Here is a 23,772-nt window from a genome sequence, read left to right as displayed (position 1 = left end):
TTTTGAAAATAAGTAATCAGTAAAGTAACGGGATTACTTTTTGGGGGAAGTAATCAGTAATTAGTTACTGATTACTTTTTTCAAGTAACTTAACCAACACTGTTCAATACTGAAGAAATTTAAACTTTATATGCAGAACATTGTAGAATATTTTTAAGGTTATCTGCTATAAAAAGCCAGACCAGGAAAATCTCCTTCATCTTTTTCTGTGTTTTATTCTCAGTTACTTTCACACAAAGGCATCTGCTGTGATGTTCACAATTCTGATGAAGTCAGTACTGATAAATGATCAGAATTATAATATTTCTAACTGTCTGAGGCTAAGTTGAATCGAATCAGGACTTTGAAAACCGGAATCGAATGGATTATAGAAATCAGTGATGATACCCAGCCCTAGTGAGCAGCCTAGGCACGACAGAAGTGGTTGTAGCTGTAATAGGAAAAGAACTATTGCTAACTTTTCTGTTAAGTTAAGGCCTGATCCTTCTGAAATTCATAGCCAGTGCTCTGACACGGTGTCATCAATCTTTAAATGCTGAAAAAGAACAGTGTATCCAGAAAAACACATTATATTATATAAATTATTATAAAATTTGTGTGCGCTTAACTTTTGTGCCAGTACGCCTAACTTTGAAAAGTTAGGCGTACCAGTACGCCCATGGCAAAAAGTTAGTCTAGAGCCCTAACAGGGGAGTAACACCAGGCTGCTCTTTGTTGACTTTAGCTATCTTAAGATGTATGCAGTATGAAGTTTACTTCCAACAAAGGAAAAGGAAAACAAAAAAGCTGAAACTTATGGAACCTGAACTGGAAATATAAACTAGGAATAGGAAACGCTGGGAAACATGAGAAAAGTAAACTCTCAGGAGGTAACAGGAGGTAACTGATCCTTGAAATACAAGGACCAGGGGCCTGTTCTTCGTACCGCGCTAAGTGAGTTAGCTGGATGAGATTGTTGACGATTTCGCGTGATCCTGGATCGTTCGGTTCCCCGAAGCCCATCCGGGACTTGCTGTCATAGCAACAGAGCCGTAAGCGTAAAACTGCTGGGGAGCAGGTTTACTTTATGTAAACAGGATTAGATCGTGGCCACGCAGGTATGTCCGCGTCATTCATACGAAAGCAACAGCGATATTCCACCACTGTTTCACCATAAATAAATAACATCAATGTAACTAAAGATAATGCAGCACTTGATCCTTTTATTGATTTCACACAGATACATACAGGTCATTCCCTAAAAAAGGGAAATGTACTATTAACATTCTATTACATGTATGTGATTATTACAGATGTAATTCATATTTCAGAGTAGTAATTGTAAATTACTTCGTGTAATCAAGATGAGAGACCACGGCTATAAAAGCGAAGGTGGATTTGGGAAGTCTGTCGCAGCCATGTCCTGTCCGTTTACGCGAGCAACCCATTGCGGAAGGTGCAAGATTGATAAGGAGAGTCCTCAGAATTCAGCGTATATTGCGGGATAGACAGGATCCTTTAGCTCAGCGCGACAGTGTGCTCATAGAGAGATATCGATTTTCCCGTGAGGGTATTATTCACTTAACCAACTTGTTGACGAGGGGGTGCAGGACCACCACCTGTCTTTTTTTTTGCTCTGCCCTTTTCTTGGTTGCTGTTATGAACAAACAAACAGAGTATTCCAGGGTCTCTTTCCAAGAGACGACAAGCAATATAAGTGATAAATATTACCATTCTGTAGAATATTCTTATATTTCACTTTTACTTGTTCCCATGTTCTAGTGGGTCCTGTTGTGGCTCTAATGTGAAAGGGGATATAATATAACATATTATAATATAATATAATGTAATATAATATTGGATAATATGGTGTGATATGATAAATCTACCCTACCGCCTACTGGTGTTGGCCAGAGGGGCCGATGGCGCAATATGGCAGCCTGGATTCTGTCAGTCTGCCCCAGGGCAGCTGTGGCTACAACCGTAGCTGCCTCCACCAGTGTGTGAATGTGAGAGTGAATGAATAGTGGCATTGTAAAGCGCTTTGGGTGCCTTGAAAAGCGCTATATAAATCCACTCCATTATTATTGTTATTATTGGATTACTTACGAGTTTGATTTGTCAGCAACTTTCTGCCAGCCCTCTCTCCTTGCTTTTGCAGCCTTTGCAGTGTTCCCTTGCGTTTTAATTAAACTCTGAAACTCCTGAAATCCCTCACTCAAGAGTTCTTGCTCTGCTGCCGAAAAATACCGAGCGCGCTCCTTCGACATTTTCGCCGACCAATCAAAGGGTTGCCGATCAATGTTTCTACTATCGATGCGTAGCCCCTGTTGGGCCACCCAGTGATCTCACATTACTTCATCCAGCTATACTAATCGTCAACAACAGGTGTGTTCGGGGAACCGGAATAGCGAGCTCAGAGTTAGCGCGATGATTTGGTCTTGGATGTTTCATTTGATTTTGGATGTAGTAAGCGACGTACGAAGCACAGGGCCCAGGACTAAGATGCATGAGCTTGACTTAGAGTGAGACAATGAGACATGACTGACTGGTACAGGAGGCATTGACATAATAGAGAAAAGAGATTAGGATAGACTGGAGACAAAAGGGTACTAACACAATCAAACACGAATCAAGAACAAGAAATATAGATAACAAAAGCATTATGTTTTTTCACAAAATTAAGACCAAATAATACAAGCACTGAAGAAAAGTTTCTTAAATTGAAAAGTCCACAACAGAAACTCAAAAACTGGGACAGGACCATGACAGATGTGGAGCAGCTACACAAATTGAGAATATTTGAATACTGTTTACTGTTTACCTCCACTCTTCCTTTGAAAGATTAGAGAGAATATTCATTTCCTCATTATCATGTAGAAGGCGATAGACAGCGCTGACGTGATGGTTCTCCAAAACAGCTCGGTCATTGTAAAATAGCGCCGTGTCTGACCTGCAAATGCCACAGAAAATTTGTCATCACAGATTTTTTTCTTGTTTGGTAATATATATATATATATATATATATATATATACACACACACATATATACATATAGGTGCAGTGACTCTCAAGCTAGGCGAGTGGCTCCAGCAGATCTCGGGAACAACATCGGACATCTCTGTCCAGAAGAGCACAGTCCTAGGAACGATACTGTGCAGGTCCCTCAAGCTCCCAAGCCTCTGGTAGAGGACCCGATCTTGAAGGATTGACCGCCCGCAGGGGCGAGCGGGGAATTTTTTTTTTTTTTTATAAAAACAATATTATGACTTTAAACACTTTATTCCACATGGTTAAGTATTGTAGAGTAGGTTAGATATAGGCAGGGACACCCAGGCAACATTAGACAATAGACAGCTAGAGAGACCCCTCTCTGGTCCTTCAGGAAGAGGGGGCCTCCCTGGGAGGGCGTTTTACAAGTAAAATTATTTACGACTTTTAAATAACACTAGAGCCCCTCAGAAACTGCAATAATTTGAATGTTGCTCAGTAGGAATTACCTGGTCTGAATATGGAAGTTATTAGTAGTCCCTGTATGCTCATAGTCATGGATGGCAGCTGCAAAAATAATGGCAAAGATCTCCAGCTCAGTTAGCCAGTGCTGAAAGAAAGTGAGATGATGCATTTTGTATGTAGTAACAAACAAACAAGCAATAAATATGAATATAATATTGCTTTACACAATTGTTAATATAAAAAAAATTCAATAGCCACTTAAATCTAAGGCTTCATGAGTTCTGTGTTTAGAATTGCTTTAAAAGTATACTGGTCTTTCTTGAACTGCAAGATTAATGGACTCCCCAAAGACAAACCTAAAGAATGATCAAAATCTGTACAAAAAAGACAAAGGTATACCGACTATTGGATTGCAGCAGTGTTTCCCCTTTAATGTTTTATCAGGATGTGGGGTAGTTTTAAGGTTTTAAATGTTGTGGCTTGCTAGCAAGTCATAACAGTAAAGAAAAAAAAGAGTCCATTACTTCAAGATATGAAAAAGTCTCTTTGAGAACTCGAAAGAAGCAAAGCAGTTTTCCTGGTTACATTTTAAATCACCATTAACCAAGCAAGACTTACCATTATTCCACTCTTAATGAGCAGGTAATGGACCGTTTGTGTGACATCAGCAGCATGTATCAAGTTGTGGTAGGGGTTTTTGTATTTGCTGTATCCCATTTCCAGTGACTCCACAAATGATGTGAGTGCAGAGGTAGGAATCTGATATTGAGACAATGCAGGAGAGAAGCATGATGACTGCAAAATTAAGTCGTATATGATTACATCACTTTAAAAGATAACACCACATAAAAAACAAAACAAAAAGTCATTTATAGTCTGTATGGGAAATTTTTTCACAAGGTTATTAAAGTATTGCACTTCTTAAACAAAACTGCAGACCTTGTTGTTTTAGAATTAGAAATTCCCTTTAAAACTTAAAATAATATGAGGGTCAATCATTTAAATGATATATGGAAGCTGTCTTTATTTGAGTTTACCTTGAAACGATTAATCAGGTTATATCTGTTGAGCAGTTCAAAGAAGACAATTTTCAGAGCATGGTTTCCGCTGGCATCATTCAGTGCAAACACATCAAACGACCACATATCTACATGCTACAGACACATAGAAACCAGTTTTATTATCATTTGAATAACATAAACGAGTGTGTCCTTGTGTACCTTGTCTTACCTAAGTCATACACAAAATGGCAGTTTTTGTTCCTGCATATTAGTATGGTAGATAGAAAACTTTTCCCCTGGCCTTAATCTGTTAACTCTCTATTGTATAACTTGCTCATGACATTTTAATACTGAGATTAAAACTGAATGCAGACTCACATACATGTCACTGATTTTATTTTTAAAGAAATCACCAAGTACATGTGCATTTATACCTTAAGCATAGTGATGACATTTAGGGAATAACTGAGACCAGTCATGTTGGAGGTTCGTCTGAACATCCTGTAACCCACAGACAAAAGTACACAGCAACACAAGCACACACCAAATGAACAAATGCACTATGCCCAGTATGGTAACTCATTTATTAATTTGAATATGTTACATTTATTTTGGAGAAGGAATAATCAGAGGCAATTTTTTTTTTCTTTTTAAATCCATCCCCAAAATAGAAGATCCCCAGAGTTTTGAAGCAGTACTGCAATATTAGGCCAAATAATAAAGAAAGATTAACTTTTGTTTATTCTAAATTGTTATTCAGTCTAAGGGGAAAATAAATCTATTCTATTAAAACCTTGTCAACCTCAATTTTTTTTACCATTCCATTTTCTATATTGATAAAGTAATGTTTATATTTCTGGCATTACTTCTATAATCTGCGTAATTTATTTTGAGAATAATATGTGTTGTACTGAGTGGTTCGGATTGGCTCCCAAGCCATTCTAATATAATATCTGTTGACCTGAGTTGCGGCCATAATATGCTATTCAAAGGTAAAGGGGTAATTCAAAGCTATTACTAGGTACTAAATAGATTTTCTCTGATCACTCCAGTATCCCAAGAGCTCAGAGACAAGTTGTTAGTTTAACTGCTGATTCTTAATTAACTTTTGGGATGTAAGATAGCTGAAGAACATCAAGATAGATTTAAGATTAATTCTAATTGGTGGATGTGACTGGTAGTGCAACAAGTGTTCATCAAGTCTAGAGAAATGATATATATGCCAGTCCATTTCTATTGTTTGTGTCTTATCCATGGAAACAAAATGATGCATCTCGGGGCCTTATCCAAATTGTTCACTGTATGTTAATCAAAACCATTACAAGAAAAAAGTACCATTTGGCCGAACTTCTCAACATATGTTTTAGTTACAGAAATGTGTGATGCTTTTTTTTTTCAAATAAATAGACAAGAAAATAGAAAAACAAATGTACACACTTTTTATTGCTACCTAGGCTTCTGTTCTGTTACTATGCTGACTTGTTAAACTGACTTGTATTTTTTATAGCTGTCTTAAGCCAAACCTCTCCACAAAGATCCCAGCCTGTACTGCACGGACGATGCTGCGGAAGTGTGGTTTGTCTTCACTGTGGTGTAGCAACAGGGTTCTCTGCCGTGTAAAAGTGGAGGCCAACCAGTCACGAACCTCCAGTGGTACAGAGTCTGACTGGATATCACTCAGCTCATCATCTTGGTGCCCCAGTTGTCTGCAAGACCATTCACAAAAACACTGAATGTACATTTTCATCTTCTAAAATAATTAATCTATCATCCTCATCTTAAATGAACCAAGCCAAGCCAAGTTTAATTAAAACAGCACTTTAAAATGGCAAGTTGTGACCAAAGAGCTTCACATTAAGGACAAAATAAAATGAAATAAAATAAAATAAAATATTTGTAGAGAAACCTGTGAGTGACAATGCTCAGGACTTTTTATGCGTATGCTGTGGCCAGTGCCATCCTCTATGCTGGTAAAAGAGACACCTTTGAAACTTCAGGTCAGGAGCATCTTTATCCAGAAAAGTTCCCTAGGCTAGACCCCCCCAATGTAACCAAGACCACACCACAGTGAACAGTAGATGCTTGGATACAAGATAGACAGCCACAAGGAGCAGTACTGTCATACCTGAGGCCATGAAAACTGGTAAAATGGGAGACGCCCCCTAGGCTAGTCAAGAATGACCAAGCTAAGATCCTGTGGGACTTAAAGATACAGACGGACAAGCTGGTGATGGCTAACCACCCGGAAATAATAGTGGTGGACAACCAGAGGAAGACGGCTGTAGCGATAGATGTAGCCATACCAAATGACAAACACATCAGAAAGAAGGAACATGAGAAGCTGGAAAAGTACCAAGGGCTCAGAGAAGAACTCAAGAAGAGTGAAGGTAACAGTGGTCCCTGTGGTAATTTGAGCATTTGGTGCACTGACCCTAAAGCTAGGTGACTGACTCCAGCAAATCCCAGGAACAAAATCCTAAATCTTTGTCCAGAAGAGCACACTCCAAGGAACAGCAAAGATACTGCGCAGGACCCTCAAGCTCCCAGGCCTCATAATATGTTTGGCATAGCGCAACATATAAAAAAGTTTTATTGCATTGTGAGTATTACATTGTCTTATTGAAATACTGACTATTTTATTTTTCCACCACTGATTAAAGTCTATACATGGGGAAATTAGCTAAAAGCTCCTTACCTGTTTTCCTCAGAACAGAGAGATTCAAGGAGACAGGCGGCAAACTCCAGGTTTTTCTTCAGTTCCACCACAGATGCTTCTCCCTTCTCCAGCTGTTTAACAAGACACCGTAACCTAGAACAAATAGCCCATATCTCAGTATCACCTCAAAACTGTTAACACACCATGTGCTTGAGATCTTAACTCTCCCGGAGAACAAATCACTTATTGCCAAAACCAAATGGGAGAAAGGTCTGGAGTATTCCTTTGAAGATAGTGCTGGGTTAACCTTCCAAACCTCCCAAAAATAATGTGGGCTTTATAGATAATTGAGAAATTTTGAGAAAACCTTGGTCGCAGCAAAGGGCTGCCCCTCCCTGAACCTGGTTCAGCATTTTCTCGTGCACAGGGTCTATTGTCTTGATGTGAGCTTTCTACTCAGGGTTTTTTCTTCCAGTTCAGAGCAGAAATGTTTCTGTTAAGAAAATGGCTGTTGTTTCCCCCCACCCAATTTTAATTATAAGCTAAATATATTTCTACTAATGTAATTAGTTTGCTAACAGCAACAGGGATGAGTCAGTGAAAATTTCGCTTTTTTTTTTGGAATAGTGTGTGCAGTGGCGTGTCTAGAAAATTTTTGTTGGGGGGCCAGGTAGGGGCACAGATTTGGAGAAGGGTGGCAGATGTAATTGGCAGATAATGTTTAAAAAAAAAATTCTACCAACCATTAACCATAATTCAATAATCCTATAAACCTAATAACCGAATGCGCTTTTAACTCTTATTAGAATGAGATTTTAACCACTATGGTGCAAAGTTTTTAGATACTGCGTTGATAAAGTACAAGAGATACAATCAGTCAGTGTTTACTCAGCATTCAAGGACAGCAATATTTGCATAGTATTTTTACTGACATATAGTGCACATATGTTTTGGGCAAAAACATTTTTGAATATTAAAATACAAACATTTGTAACAAACAATTGACAAATTAGCCAATGCCAATTGCAAAACTTTGTGCCTATTAAAAAAAGAAGATAATCTTCTCACAAACTGGTGATTTTGAAACAGGAAAAAAGTGGGGAAACAACTGAAAAGACTAACATTTGAATAAAACCTGAAAGCAAGTAAATACTTGCTATGCTGCCTTATGGTAAACTTTGGTAATATTGATCAAGAACAACACTGGCTGATGATGAAATACAGTCAGCTGGCATGGTGACACTGCCAGTATTAACCTGTAGGGCTGGACTGGGACAGAAAATCGGGCATTTTGACTAGAGACCGGCCCACCAGGGCCCTATTTCAGGAAGCCAGTTTAGAAAACTCAGAGTGAAAAACGATACTCAGGGTTGAGTAACCCCGAACTGTCCAACTCGGAATATTCGGTTTCAGAAAGGCTGATAACAATTAGTTCAATCAACGCGGAGTTGCTTTAACCCCAAGTTAAGCACGCGCACGAGGATACATAAAGCCCTGATTAGTGGAGCACAGATTAAGCGAGTCACCATGGAGACGGAGGGAAAGAAGGCGCGGTCAATGTATTTTACAGCGCTTGAGGCCGAAATTCTGATGGCAGCATATGCCGATAACATGCAAATTCCACAGAAAAAAAGTAACACAGCCTCAGCTGCAAAAGAAAGGGAGCATGCACGGCAAAACAAAGCCGACAGAGTCAATGCGTGAGTGTTAATTTAAACATTGATCTAGGGATTTCCACCCATTTAACACGTTATTTTATTTTATTTTATTTTATTTTTTATTTCATACATTTTATTTTGTGATGTGATGTGAGCGCAGGTGCAACCCAACAGGCCCCAAACGTTCCTGGCAGCAAGTAAAAATGAAATATAAAAATATAGTCCAAACAGGTAAGGTGTAATTGTATTATGAGTAGGGATGGGTATCGTTTAGGTTTTATCCGATACCGGTGCCAAATCGGTACTTTTGAAACGGTGCCGGTGCTTAAACGGTGCTCGAACCGGTGCTTAAAGAATGGAGAACACAAACTTTGTCCAAAAACCTCTCATGTTCAGCTGGTTTTTTTTGTAAAAAGATAACAATGTGTGCCTTTTCTGCAGCTATGTGGCATATATGTTTAACTGTTTCCCACTTTTTCTTTGGTCATTTTAGCCTTTTTGGCCAGGGTGAAGGGAGTATCTGCCATCAAACAAGAAGACAGCCGCATGTAGCTATGATGATGTTTGCTAGTTCACCTTACATGCATTAATGTAATAACGTGGTTAGCCTACTCAACGTAAATTACACACGAACAACATGAAGCTACTCATGCAGAGAAGAACGGCTGCTGCTGCATCATCATCCTCATCATTTCTGCTACACTGGCAGGGCTAGGGGCCAGGACTCTATTCTTCGGGTTTTTGGGGGATGTTGCTCCGGGTCCGATAACTGGCAACCCACCCGACGTGCACGGTGTGAGGTCTCACAGCAAGCTATCAAATATGGCGCATTTCTCGGCTTTTAAAAAAAACGCTATGCGTCGCCAGCTGTTTAATCGGATTCTTGGTGTTACCTCCTTTGACAGTATCACAGTATCAGCTTAAAGCATTTGTTACAGGCTGCTGAGTTTGCATATTTTGCTGTGAAGTACAGCCAGACTTTTGACCGCTTCGCCTTGGACATTTTTAATCTGTAGCTCTGCTCTAACTGAACGTACGTACCTGGCCCCGCCTACTATCCTCGGAAACGTAAAATGATTGGCTAGAAGTGTATCACAGCTCAGGAAAAAAAAAGCACCGAAATAAAGCACTGAAATGTGCGCTGCTTTTCGGTCTGCTTACTACCGTTTATGTCATGGCACCGGACACCGGTACCCATCCCTAATTATGAGCCATAGTGCTTGGCTGTTTGTCCTATATAAATCAATTGCAGTTAGAGGTTACATTAATTTCCCCTCTGTAAGCACTTATTGAAATTATCTGAGCACATTACAAGTACATATTTGCTTACTCTGTATGCTCAAATGTGACCCGTTATAGCCAACAGAAAAAAGCGGAGGCCCGAAAAACAGGTGGGGGTCCTCCACCACCACCACTCACAGAGGCTGAGCAGTTGGCTTCCACATTTGTGATAATGTTGGCAGCATCACATATGATCTTCACAGTGCAGAGAACACAAATTAGCATCCATTACTATAATGAAATAATTTGTTAGTTTGAAATGCTACAGGGAACTATGTACCTGTACATTAATGCTGTGGAAAGACTTCCTGTTCACATAGTCTCCTTCATTTACTGAAGGAGCAATGATTGGAATGTGAGTGCCATCTATACAGCCAATCACGCCTGGGAACCGTGAAAATAAATGTAAAATTTAAGTAGTAGTTCAAGTATCACCACATCATGAATTAAGTTTTGTTCATCCTGATACCTGCAATTTTGTGGAATCCCTCTTTGATAAATCTTGTGGGTCTATGACCGGGGAACACCACAAACGAGTACAGGAGACGTTTCAGTGCAACTGTAACATTCCTGACTGCCCGACAGACGGTAGCCTTGGAAACGTGCTCAGCGTCACCAATATTATATAGAAAGCTCCCGTTTGCAAAAAACCGAAGTGCAATACAAATAATATGTACAGAACTGAGAGGATGTCCGCGATGTGTCACATGAGCAATATTAGGCCTGAGGATGTTATTCAAATAAATTATAGATTGTGCTGAAAAACGGTAACGTTCACACAGAAAATCATCAGGAAATGATAACATGTCCGAACGCGCTCTAATCACTCTCTCCCGGCGGAGAGCTCTGCGGAGAATTTGGGCTTCAACATCTACTGGCTCTTCAAGGAAGGGGCACGCCATGTCTGACACTTCCTACAGTCAGGTTTCCGACAAAGAGGCGGAGAAGGTCAGGGTTAGTTGAAGTAAACCTGCTAGGGGGCACGTTAGCTTCACGGAGTGTGTCGTCATAGTAACTCACTCAGAATTAATCTAAACTCGCTTTGTGAAACCGAAAACCCAGAGTTTTCGTTAACTCAGGGTTTACTTACTCAGAGTTTGCACTAAACCGGCTTCCTGAAATAGGGCCCAGGTATTAAAGCCATAAAGCCTTTGAATGAAAACAAATGCTGTTGTGACAGTGATGTACACTGTCTTGTTGGTATATGTATGATTTCTATACATTTTACATCAGATAAAAACTTTGGTTGTAAGATTTAGATAATTATTTAATAAAAGCTAGATATTTTAAATGAGAGTAAGAAAGAAAAGTATTTCTTTGTGCCCCCCTCTCCCTGTTAATGCCCTACCTGGCCCCCTGGCAAAACTTTCCTAGACCCGCCCCTGCACAGTTACCAGCTGTCAGCTACATAAAAAAGAATCCTGGTGTTATTTGTCTCCCAGAAACAGTTCATAACTTCAACTCATCCATGTCACCTAAAAGGTAAACCTGTTTCTCCATCACCTGTTCAGCTCTGATGATTCAGTAAGGACATCTCCTGGTTTCATCTTCATGTTTCCCTCTCACCACATAACCAAACCGACATCATGACCAGCAGCTTTACAGCTGTGGCTCCAGCAAACATCAGCTGATACTAGAAATTAATATTAAATAAATTCTAACAACAGCTGATCAAGCTTAAACGTGCTGCTGTTGTTTAGCGCGACATCTGCTGGTTTCCCCTTTCTGGCGCAAAGTGGGCGATAAATAAACAAGAGAGAAAAGCCGATCAGCTGATCATTGATCAGTTTCATGATTGAAGTAGCAACAGGAGAGGCAGGGGGAGAGAACGAGAGAAGAAGAGGCAGCTGTGCAGCGTAACGACAGAATAACTCCAGCTTTGTGTCTTTTTTTCATTATAGCGAAAGTCCGGGACAAACTGCGTCTCTTCTCAGCTCAATACGAAATATTGTATGTAATATTTTCTCTGAATGAGGGACCATCCCATTTTTTTAAGGAGCCGTTGGCAACTCTACTAACTAACCTTATGAATAAAATAAAGTTCACTATCAGTAACATCATAGCACCCACCCAGTTGTATAAAAACTCCGTCAAGCTGGCTAGAACGCAGTACGAGTTATTGCAACTGAGGGTAAATAGTCAGCACAACGAAAATAAACTCCACCTAAACTTGGTTCATATCTGACCCAGATAGACTGCAGATCATAACTTCTTACCTGAAGTTCAGTTCACCTGACACTCGGACTGGCGGCTGCCTCGGGGCTCTCCTCCTGCCTCCCCTTCCCTCATCCACCTGCTGGCCTCTGTGGAAGCCCCGCCATAGCCACCACCAAACAACTGAGTTATTTTTACACATTGACCTGCATCTGGCCAATCCACCACCTCTCATTGTTCATGCCATTACAAAATAAATAAATAAATAAGTCACCGGGCACATGCCCGGTATGCCCGATGGCCAGTCCAGCTATGTTAACCTGCAACCAAATCTGCAGCTCCATACAGCAATGTTACGACTTAGATTATATCTTATAACTCATAACTCTTATGTTAGCTGCCCTCAGTAGCATACTGTCTGAAATATTCGATGGCTGCAATAATTCTTTAAGTGTTATTTTTTCTTTGGTATTCTAATTTCACCGAAGTTTACTAAACTCAACAAACTTAATATTACTTACCGGGACATTTATTCTGTCCTCATTTTCTTTCACCGAAAAATTGTTTCCTGCGGTGCCGTCTTTCGTGCTTGGCTCTCCTACCTTTGCTAATGTGATGCACATAGCGCAGAAGCCGATGCTGCATTCACTTACACTCGGATATCTGAGCTTCGCCGTGAAAACATAATCGGACATTTGATATTTGATTGAATTTTATTGTTTTGCCTTTGGGGTGGCCAGTCTGGTTGGGGGGTGGCCTGTGCCCCCCCAGGCCACCCCGCTGGACACGGCACTGAGTGTGTGTGTGTGTGTGTGTGTGTGTGTGTGTGTGTGTGTGTGTGTGTGTGGTTCGATAACGTGAACCACAGTATTGTTTCGAAGTCTCACCTTGCTGGTTACTGTACTTCTGATGTTGACTCTGCATTGCTACCCCAGAGTGGCGTTATCTTGAACAGCACTTAGAATCACCATACTGGTTACACTAATATTATCAGCTACAGATGTTAGTGTGCAGAGAGGTGGTGGCAATGGTTAATGTCCTTACCCTCCAGATGTTCATAATAGGTTAGGCAGCACACAGATCAGCAATATACCCTCTTTTAACACGTAAGAACTGCATGCACATATTGATTGAAGAGACATCTCTGTCAATATTCCCTCTAAGCTGCGCACGTGCGCAATCTCTCCCGTATGGGATTAGAACGATGCCACCTTATCCCATAGTCCAGCCAATAATGCGATTTACATTCGTATATACGCAGCTAATCAACGTCGCTGACAGGTTATGACAGCGTCCTTATGACAGCGGTGTTTTAGCAAGCAAAGCGGCATGGCTGATGTGGAGTGAAGCCACGTTAATGACAACGTGGACAACCATTGGAGATGTGAGCAGGACAGACGGAACAATTGACGGAAAAACGACAGGAGAGGTCTCAGTGTCTCACTCCAACTTTGTTGATAGGCCACGTAAAACCAGAGTTATAATAAAAAATATCTGCAATGTTTGGTTTTCTTCCTGAATACTGTCGTTGTTTATATTTACTGCGGGAAGAAACAGTAAAAACGACGTTTTATAAGAAAAAAGGCTCGAAAGCGCTCTCCGCCTGTGAGCAAAAACAAACTCCATCCCCGTCTCCCTTTCCTATTCGTCCAAAAAAGTACCATGTCGACCAATCAAAAAATGATATGGCAACGTGGCATCTAGTTGTTGTTTTTTTTTTTTTTTCTTTCTGCCTGTCCCGTTTGGCTCTTTTGCCATCAGAATTGTTGTCTAAAGGCAAAGAAAGATGCCCAACGGATTTACTTTACCAAATTGACCATCCCAGCCTTGCCGTAATGGCCTATTTGATTCACCTTTTATTGTTTATTTTATTTTCACTTGCTGAATACGGGACAGACTTGACTGGAGGAAAGAAGGGGAGAAAGAAAGAGGGAAAGAGAAACAGCTGAGAAGAGGGACGGGGGAGAAGGGCAAAAAACAAAAACCAACAGAACGGGCAGAAAAAAAAAAGAAAAAAAAATACATATATCAATCACCTGGGTCACCTGCTGAGAAAGAAAAAAGAAAACAAGCAGAAGAGAACAAGAGTAATAGAATAAACAACATGACAATGATATATGGGAATATGACAGTAAATACTAAATATTAAACATTATTGTGCAGCACATAAGATCAACAGAACACAGTGTGCTTTGAGGTAGGAGCCAAAAAGGGTGTAGTTTGTGGGTGTGATCACCCGTGTGTACACCTGTGAGCATGGACGCGCTTGTTTTTTTTAAAAGGTTCCTTCATGTAATGATCTGCTAGAGGGTGTGGGGGGGCCACAGCCCCGTCCTCCAGGGCATGAAGCAGGTATGGAGGAGATCAAAACTCCAGACATCCAGAGGCCCCCAGAACACAAGAGACCAAGGAAGACCAACAGAGGGGCAGCCGCGCCACTGTCCCAGAAAGAGCTGAGGAGAGTCCCAGATGAGGGCTCACTCAGCAGCCGCGGAGCAGAAGCCAGGGGGAGTTGCAGTGACGCGCCCGTGAGCTCCGCTGTGCCTGAGTGACCGAGCCCCAGGCCGAGAGGCCGGGGGCACCCCACCTCCGAAGTGGCCCGAGCGAGCCCCAGGCTCCAGGCCCCGATAAGCGGCCGCCAAGGAGCATCTAGTTGTTAAGAAACGGGGGGAAGTTTTGGGAGTGACGGCGGTGCTTTGAGATGTGAGAGATTTGAGACGTTTAGCGCAAATCTTGTGTCGTTAGTGTGTAGTGTAGTTTTGTTGTGTGTGTCAGAACAATGAGGCGACTGCTGAATGTTACAGATGTTACAGGAGTGATACATCTCCTGTTGTCAGGCCTGCAGGTATCAGGCTGTTGTTCTCCTTTATCTCATAGTGGACAGGGTGTCCATTTAACGCTAAGTTCCTTACAAAGACATATTTTCAAAAAAGGGAAGTATTTTTATAATCCAACCATATCTGAGCAAGAACATGAAAACACACATGAGAATCCACAGAGAGACAGAGGTTAATATTAACTATTGACTGAATGCTTTGTGCTGCATAAAGAAATGGTGAGTGAAAAAAGTTGAAGGAGAAACAATACTAAACTTAACTTAACTTAAATATCCTGAGCCACAACTGAGCCAGCAGTCTGAGTAAAGATCTACATCTGTGATACCATACTATAAGCTCTTTAAGATGAGATGGGTCCTGATTATTGATGTGTAGAATGATTACAAATTTATAGTTTGGATTTAAAAAACTGAATTATTGATTTGGAATGATCAATTATTATCTTACCATTTAGAGAAGAGCTCCTGTCCAATCTGATGGTGCTTTTCTGTAACAGTACCTCATAAAACTTGAAAGTGGCAAAAAGGGCTGATCTACAATATTACTAGAGCTGGGCGATAGAACGATAACGATATGTATCGCGATATAACTTTTACTCGATAGAGAAATTAAGCTATCGCGATAGACCTCGCCGCTCTTGTCCTCTTAAAAAAAAAAAAAAAAAAAGGTCAGCCAATCCAAATTAAGTAGCGCAGAGCCGAACCAATCACAGCCGCAGCGTCACGTCGCGTGACTTGTTACGTACAGCACAAGTGCCAAGCTGCACGTGTGTTTGTTTGGGAAGCAGCCAGCGGGTAATGGAGCCAGCGCGTAATGGAGGAAATGAGTGTGCCGACTAGAAAAATCAACCGAGCGTGACCGAAGAGAAAACAGATGATGGTTCCAATGCCGGAGAGATTGTCGAACGGAAGAGCCATAGAAGTTCCGTAGTGTGAAGGTATTTCGGCTATTTCAAGTCTGACAAAAAACAGAGTAGCGTGCACTGTAAATTGTGCCGAAAGCAAGTCTGGAAATACAATAAACTGGTGCATGCGTCACACTGTGCGTCACGTTATTGTTTCGGTGAAATGAACTTCTACAATACTGTTACTGTTAATTGTACTCTCTGCAGTGTTTAAATGCTTACATATACACACAGTCCACACATACGACTCTGTTCTGCTTCTATGCCCCAGCTTTGTTTACTTTTTCCCACCGAGGCTTCTGATTGGCCAACATTTCTGCACGGTTAGGAATCTAGCGCCACCTGCTGCTTTGGCATGTTCATAGCAGCGTTTTCTTTCATTTCTCCCTTTATGTGTGGACGGGATTATTTTTAAAACGAAAACGGAAAATCTCCGTTTTCAAAAATACCCGTGTACGTGTGGATGTAGCCTCAGTCTCTGACTGGAAGCGCTAATTCGTCATTCGGCTTTTGTCAGACTAAAGTAACTGTTTGAAAAGCTCAGCTATACAACAAGGAGAGATTGAGAATTTCCTTTTAGTTCTCAGTTTATTTGATATTGACAAAAGTTAGTCAGTTTTGTCTGTTCTTCTGTAAAACAAACTAAGATTTATTTTTAGAATTAATATTTTGTTTCTAAGTGGAATTGACAATTTAGTCTGTTTCGTTTGTTCTATTTTGAAACTTAAACGCTTTAGCCGCTGCCTTTTGTGTAGTTTGCAATATTTGCCTTTATCTATCTGAAAAAGTCTCATGTTCCTTAAGTACATCTACCCTGTTGAACTTATTATGGGAAATAAATATTTAAATAAAAACAAGCTGCTGATTATTTCACATTTTACTTGTGAGCAACGGCACATTTAAATCTTATAAATACAGTTATTTGGCTTATATCGTGATAGATATCGTTATCGCCTGAAATGAAAAAAACATATCGTGATATGAAAAAATCTCATATCGCCCAGCTCTAAATATTACCCATTAAAAATGTTATGTGGCATTAAAATGTCATATTACAACATCAGTGCCATATCAACACCAAGTGTTTATGTTACCTAGGTTTCACAATAATGAAACAAGCCCAGGCATAACTGATAGCAAATGTCATTCACCATTTTTCAACAATGTAGAAACTAAAAGGAAGCTACTTTAACAACTGCCAACCAAGTACTTTCTAAAATATGCAAAAAAAAAAAAAAGGTTCCTGTTAAAAGTATAAACAACAAATTTGTTTCACCACTTAAGGCATAAACACCATTGAGTAAAACTTAGCTATGAAGAACGAGGTGATGTCCTAAGCAAACGTAAAGACAACTACACCAACTGCTCCTGAAGTACTCCCTAGTTGCACTACAAAAGAATAAGAAAAGCAAAGATAGAAATTACTGATGTGGTTACATGTTGCAAAAGCAGTGGTTTAGGCAGCTGGTTTAAAAGCCTGAACCAAAATATAAAATTCCAGGCATCTTATTTCAACAGAGTCGCTCTTCAAATTGGGTAGTGTCTCTTCTCTCATCCCAACCGGTCGCAGCAGATGGCCCTGCTGGTTCTGCCAGAGGTTTCTTCCTGTTAAAAGGGATTTTCTTTTCCACTGTCGCCAAAGTGCTTGCTCATAGGGGGTCATATGATTGTTGTCTTTTTTTCTCTGTCTACCTTACAATATAAAGCACCTTGAGGCAACTGTTGTTGTGATTTGGTGCTGTATAAATAAATAAATTGAACTGATTAAAATTGAATCATTGACAGTAACTCAGTAGAAAAAGAATAGAAATGCTCTACCTTTATTTTTATTTCTAAATGCTGCTGCCTACAAGCATCAATAAAACATTTTTCAGGATTACTTTCTTCTACATTTTCAAAAATGTTGTTATTGCATTTTTTTAAAAATATTGTAATGCATTTTTGAGGCACACTTCTACTGACTGGAAAGAATCTTTTTGTCAGTATCTTAACTATCTAACATGACAATGATCCAAAACACACTGCCAATGCATTATTCCTGGTTGAAAAACCACATCGACACATTTTCAATATTACTGAAGCAATCTGACAGAGACAGAGAATGGAAGAAGAGGCAGCCAACAAAGAAAGAAGAGAAGAGATTTGAATGCCGTTCAAGAAAAACATTCTTTAAGACCATTTAAAGAAATAAACGATGTGTGTCTATCTATTTGATAGTTATTTTTATGTATGTGTCCAAATCTGACCTTATAGCAGTCTTCTCAATGCTGTCTGGTGCATCAAGGATTGGCAGTTCATCAGCCAGGATCTCATCAGCACTGCGTGGGTCGATCAGAATTTCTTTGGAGTCAGTGACACCTGTTTGAGCTGTGACATCAGTGCACAGTGCATTCTGGGACCGTGAACCTGGACAATTTTAATACAGATTGTTACCAGTAACACACACCACATTAACGTAACTCCTGAATATCCAGAGACTTTTATGTATTTTAGTGAGCAAAATACATATATTCATCATGGCCTAAAGACACTTTCAAGTATATAGAAAATTACATATACTGTGCAGAACTTACGTGAAAAGAGGGGTAGTGGGCGCTGGTTGTTGTCCCCTGCCTCATTGGCAACTGTGAAGCATAATTGTAATAAATACTCTTAAAATTGTAATTCTTAATATAAATCAGAAATGTAAAAGTTTGAAACTTTCATAATTCAGATATTTGAATCTATTTTTCTTGCCTGTTCAGACCTTCTGTCCAAGATTCATCCAATAAATTAAGTATAATTTGTAGTCTGTTACAAAAAAAATGGATACACCTTAACCAATGCATTTTGACTGCGGAAGACTGTTTTGTTATATACTAAGATACAGCTTTGTCTTATGAAAGATGTTGGAAGACACATGCAAGTTGTCTTAAAAGCGTTTTTGTATCAACATGAAACCTCTAACTAATTTGCTTGGAGTAAAATCTTATGAAAATCATAATACTACCTTACACAGAGAAAGGCTTTTGCTGTTCAACTGTGGGGTCGAGGAATGCACATAAAAGCTATCATCACGTTTAATGCAGGAACAGATGTTTAAAAAGTTGCTTTCTAAAGACAACGCTAGCAAGCACTCTGCTTGTGAGCAAAAAGACAAAAACAAAAAAACCCACCTGTTCTCTATTGGATTGAGATGTGAGAGATTTGTGACATCTAGTGCGTTTGAAGTGTCTAGTTAGTGTGTAGTGTACTCGTTTTTTTGTGTGTGTGTCAAAACATACTCAGATTTTGGGGGGGGGGGGGGTTGTCTGATTTTAGTTCAATTGTCTTAATACCATATGTCAACTTGAAAAAATAACTGTAAGTTCAGACGTGAGATTGTATAGAGGTAAAATGAATCAAAAACAGCTAATTTTACCCTAGAACCCAGAGGGTTAAATACACTTGTTTGTTATCTAAACCTTGTTTTACAAAATGGTAACACTGTGATTGTGTGTGTGTGTGTGTGTGTGTGTGTTCTATGCAAAGCCTTTTTTCATTGCTGAATGAGGCAGGTTGTATAGAGCGCTTTGAGTGCTCAGGTAGAATAGAGAAGTGAACCAGTTCATATACCATTTATGAATGAAATTGCCCAAAATGTCTTGCTATGCTAAAGCAGAGTTCGTTTCAGTGGAACTAAGAGCCCAAGCCCAACTTGTGAAAAACAACCCCACACCATAATCCCCCGTCAACCAAACTTTACACTTGGCACAATGCAGTCAGACAAGTGCCATTCTCCTGGCAACCACCAAACCCAGACTTGTAATCCAATTTGCGAAATGATGAAGCGTGATTCATCACTCAAGAAGACATGTGTCCACTGCTCTAGACTCCAGTAGTGCGGTGCGTTACACCACTGCATCTGATGCTTTGGATTCTGCTTGGTGATCTAAGGCTTGGATGCAGCTGCTTAGCCATTTAATGAAGCTCTCCCCAAACACTGTTTTCAAACTAATCTGAATCAGTATTGTGGATGAGTGAGTGAATACGTAATATAGTGTGCCCCCAAATGTGTCTATGTGAGTATGTGTGTTCAAGCACACATCTCTCTGTGTGTTTGTGTTTACATACCGCAGTATCCATGAGAACCAGAAGGCATGGGAAATGACTATGTCATCATTTTGACTGGTCCAATTAAATATGTGTTGTCAGTTGTTAGGATACTGAGCTCAGGGAGTTATTATCACTAATTGTGAGGCAGAGATAAAGAACAGGCAAATTATCCTTTGTGACCATTTTCTGCTGTAGTTTTCATCAATTCAGAGAAAAATATACTGGCTTACATTCATTTGACAAATTCCCAACAAAACCCTAATATCTATACCCTGACCAAACACACACACACACACACACACACACACACACACACACACACACACACACACACACAGAGGGATCTAGTTCTGTTAATGTAAATATAGGCAGTACCTCATTCACAATATAATTTCATCTCAAAATTTTCATATTGAAAAGGTTGTGATAATCACATTCTGATTAAAGAGTAGTCATTTAAGAATTCATAAGCTAGATAGAAAACTACTAAGCATTAACACAGAAATTATGCTTCAGTGTTGCATAGACCCAAATATGAGATCATACCGTGTTTAAATAAATAAATAAATAAATAAATGAATGAATATATATATATATATATATATATATATATATATATATATATATATATATATACATATATATATTTTTGGGGTTTTTTTTCAAAGTCTCTTACCAATTGTAAAGCTGAAGCCATCAATGCTGAACGTGGCACTCCGACATTTTTTAAATCCATGTTTTTTAGATTTAGATTCTGCCATCGTGACTCTTGATTCTCCTGTACACTCCTGTAATACCTTGTTTGTGAGTGGATTAATGTTGAAAGCAGATCACTGTTTCCCAGGAGGGTTGAGACCCAGGAGGCTTTTTCCCCTCAAGTGGGTGTAACCTTGGCTTTGCTGATAGTCATTTCAGATGCTGGAGGCGGTGCTGAGCTTTGAGCAGTTGTTTTAAGATAAGATGAGATAAGATTACCTTATTTCATCCCACACATGGGGCATTTGTTTTGTTACAGCAGAAAGTGGACAGTGCAAAGTTATATAGCAAAAATTAGAGAACACTGGAATACAATAAGAATAAGATACTGTATAGAATAGAATAAAATAAAATACTATATACAATAGAATAAAATAAAATAATATATACAATAGGATAAAAATAGAATACAAATGCTATAATACAACTTTGTCAGAAAAAGAGTATTGCACTTAGTCTTATTGCACATTTGTGGGTTTGTGTGTTTGATCAGCTGCAAATTCTTTGTTGTAGAGTCTAAAGCAGAGGGGAGGAAAGACCTGCGAAATCTCTCCGCCCCACATGTGGATGTATATTATGAACAATATTATATTCAATTTAGCAAGAGGGAAAGGAAACACTAACATTAAAAAAATGAAGGAAAAACAGAAGGGCTGGAGCACTCAAGTCCAAAGGTTTTATTAGGTGCAAAAAAAGGAAAGAAACTAACGTTTCGACACAGTGTGTGTCTTCGTCAGAGTAACTCTGACAAATGTCATTACAAACTGAAGTTCAGTTGGTATCTAAAACCCAGCTATGTCCTTCAGGGCCAAATACAGTTCTGTGGCCGATTCCCAGTCTTGTGGCTGCTGCAGTGTGTTTTGTTGTACAGCCTGTTGTAAATATTCCTCAATGTTTGGATCACCACACAATCCAACCGGTAGCCCCTCCTCGGGAAACACATCCAGTTCCCTCTCCTCAACAGCAAATCCACAGTCTCTTGAACCATATCTGCAAAATGAAAATAGAACAGTGAAGGATTTTTTGCTGACAATATGGAACTATATAAATCAACGCATGCAGTGACATGTTATAAACTGCTGTATCATACTTATGTGTAAAATTATGAATATATATTAACCAACTTAAGCAATAACAACACCTTGCATTTAGTTTGATGCAAAAGGTTAATTCATTTTGTTAAGAACTCAAATACCTGTGAGGCAAGAGATAGAGTTCGTTTGGAATCCCCCCTGGACACGATGCAAGTCTGCTTGGCCGGATCCTGTGTTTGTTCCAGAGGTCTTTGCATTCATCCAGGTCTTTCTGTAGAACCCCTCTGAAGCAGAATCTCAGCAAGCATTGGTGTTCGTGGCTTCCATTTAAGTTTCCAGAGTCTCTTAGGTCTCCAAACAAGTCCATCCAAAACTGAGACCTGGGTATATAATTAATATTTAAGAATCAATTTAGCTTTGTTCTTGGTCATTTTATAGGGTTTGTTACATTTTGGTCCCATTTAAAACATGCCACAAATGGATGTCAAACAAAGTAATGCATATTAGTTTTCCATAAATATTGTAGCGACCCTGCAGTAATGTTCTTGTTAAAAATGCTGTATTCTTTTCACTCTGTTCTGTGTGTTGATTGTGAGGAGTGGAGAGTTTGGTCTGAGTTTTTCATTTTGTATTGGCGTCGTTAAATCTAGGCAAGCATGCTCATTTCGGCACAACAGCTGACAGTGACCATTTTGAGTTCCTGCAATAAAGTGACGGCTGTTAACGTCTATCTCATCCAACTTTTCAACACGTCCAGCAGGACGCTACTCTATTTTCTTAATAAATGCATGTAAAAAAAAAACGATCTGATCAGCTTTCACTGTAGCTTACACCTACCAGACACAAATGTACCCACCTTCCTCTTCTGAAATAAGACCACCATGACTCGATGCGCTGATTCCCAGTAGATGATCCGTAACTGTGGCTTGACGATCCAGCATAATAGTCCGTGTGCGCGTGACGGAGGGTACACTGTATTGCTGCCACAGTCCCATTCTCAGTCCCGAAGTCTGTTCGTAATCTCATTGGTATCACACCAAGACTCTTTACACAGTTTATATAATTGTGAGCTATAACAGCCGGGTTGTTGTTTGTTGCTCCACACACAAGCCACATCAGTCTTCTTGAAAAGCCATCTATACATCCTGACAGGGCCAAGCCAAAGGGTTTCAGTTTATCATAGCCATCTACATGCCATATGTAATTGGGCCCCATGGAGTGATACGTGCGTCTTGTGAACCTCCTTCGAGTTCTCAAAGCGATTCCTTGAGGATTTAGTTGTCTCAACAGCCTCATAACTACATCACGCTTGACACGCAGCTTGTGTTTTTGTTTGAGAACTTGCCACATGGTCCGATATCCAAACAATTGTCCTGGTCCTCGAAGCTCGGCCAAAATGGCACGCCTCACCTCAGGAAGTGGAGAATAGTTGCCTCGTCTGTACAGTCCAGATTCTTTTAAATGCGTTTTCAGTGTACGCATACTAATTGAAATGTCACGATTACACTTGAGCATATCCAGTATCACCTCGTATGTATGTCCTGAATCAAAATATTCTCGAATAGCGACAGCTATGTTTGGGTCACCGCTAATGTTCATGTTTGAAAAAAATGCGCCACAGGCAGAGTAACTTCCGGTTCCAAAGATGAACAGCGCGGACGTCCAATCAGTGATGTCTCCTGTTGCCGACTGGTACCTACCCTTTCCGGTTTTCTTAATGTAATTGTGCTTCTCAATTTGTTTTTGTGATTCTTCTTTTGTTTTTGTGCTTCTTGATTTGTTTTTGTGATTCTTCTTTTGTTTTTGTGCTTCTTGATTTGTTTTTGTGATTCTCAGTTTTGTTTTTGTGCTTCTCAATTTTGTTTTTGTGATTCTCAGTTTTGTTTTTGTGCTTCTCAATTTTGTTTTTGTGATTCTCAGTTTTGTTTTTGTGCTTCTCAATTTTGTTTTTGTGATTCTCAGTTTTGTTTTTGTGCTTCTCA

General features: G+C 39.7%; 1 protein-coding gene and 1 long non-coding RNA gene across 2 annotated transcripts in view; both read right to left on the bottom strand.

Annotated features, from left to right (window-relative positions):
* pde1ca (phosphodiesterase 1C, calmodulin-dependent a) overlaps positions 1-12,877 on the bottom strand; it is a 35,639-nt gene extending 22,762 nt beyond the window's left edge. The window contains exons 1-9 of the mRNA XM_076887912.1: positions 12,707-12,877; positions 12,248-12,334; positions 7,132-7,245; positions 5,960-6,142; positions 4,871-4,937; positions 4,473-4,589; positions 4,054-4,194; positions 3,480-3,580; positions 2,804-2,932 (exon numbers count right to left, since the gene is read on the bottom strand). Of these exons, the coding sequence (XP_076744027.1) occupies positions 2,804-2,932; positions 3,480-3,580; positions 4,054-4,194; positions 4,473-4,589; positions 4,871-4,937; positions 5,960-6,142; positions 7,132-7,245; positions 12,248-12,334; positions 12,707-12,714 (947 nt within the window). The 5' untranslated portion in view covers positions 12,715-12,877. The remainder of the gene's footprint in view (positions 1-2,803; positions 2,933-3,479; positions 3,581-4,053; positions 4,195-4,472; positions 4,590-4,870; positions 4,938-5,959; positions 6,143-7,131; positions 7,246-12,247; positions 12,335-12,706) is intronic.
* An 8,551-nt stretch (positions 12,878-21,428) lies between these two features.
* Positions 21,429-23,130, bottom strand: LOC112434217 (uncharacterized). The gene is made up of 3 exons (XR_003023945.2): positions 22,647-23,130; positions 21,952-22,170; positions 21,429-21,746 (listed from the first exon to the last, which is right to left on the bottom strand). It is a non-coding gene; the product is annotated as an uncharacterized LOC112434217 (long non-coding RNA).
* Positions 23,131-23,772: the final 642 nt, after the last annotated feature.

The sequence above is a fragment of the Maylandia zebra genome, linkage group LG9 (genome assembly GCF_041146795.1).
Source record: "Maylandia zebra isolate NMK-2024a linkage group LG9, Mzebra_GT3a, whole genome shotgun sequence".
In the NCBI taxonomy this organism is placed as follows: Eukaryota; Metazoa; Chordata; class Actinopteri; order Cichliformes; family Cichlidae; genus Maylandia; species Maylandia zebra.
The sequence above is the reverse complement of the archived record's forward strand: the minus strand, read 5'-3'. Positions and strand labels throughout refer to the sequence as shown.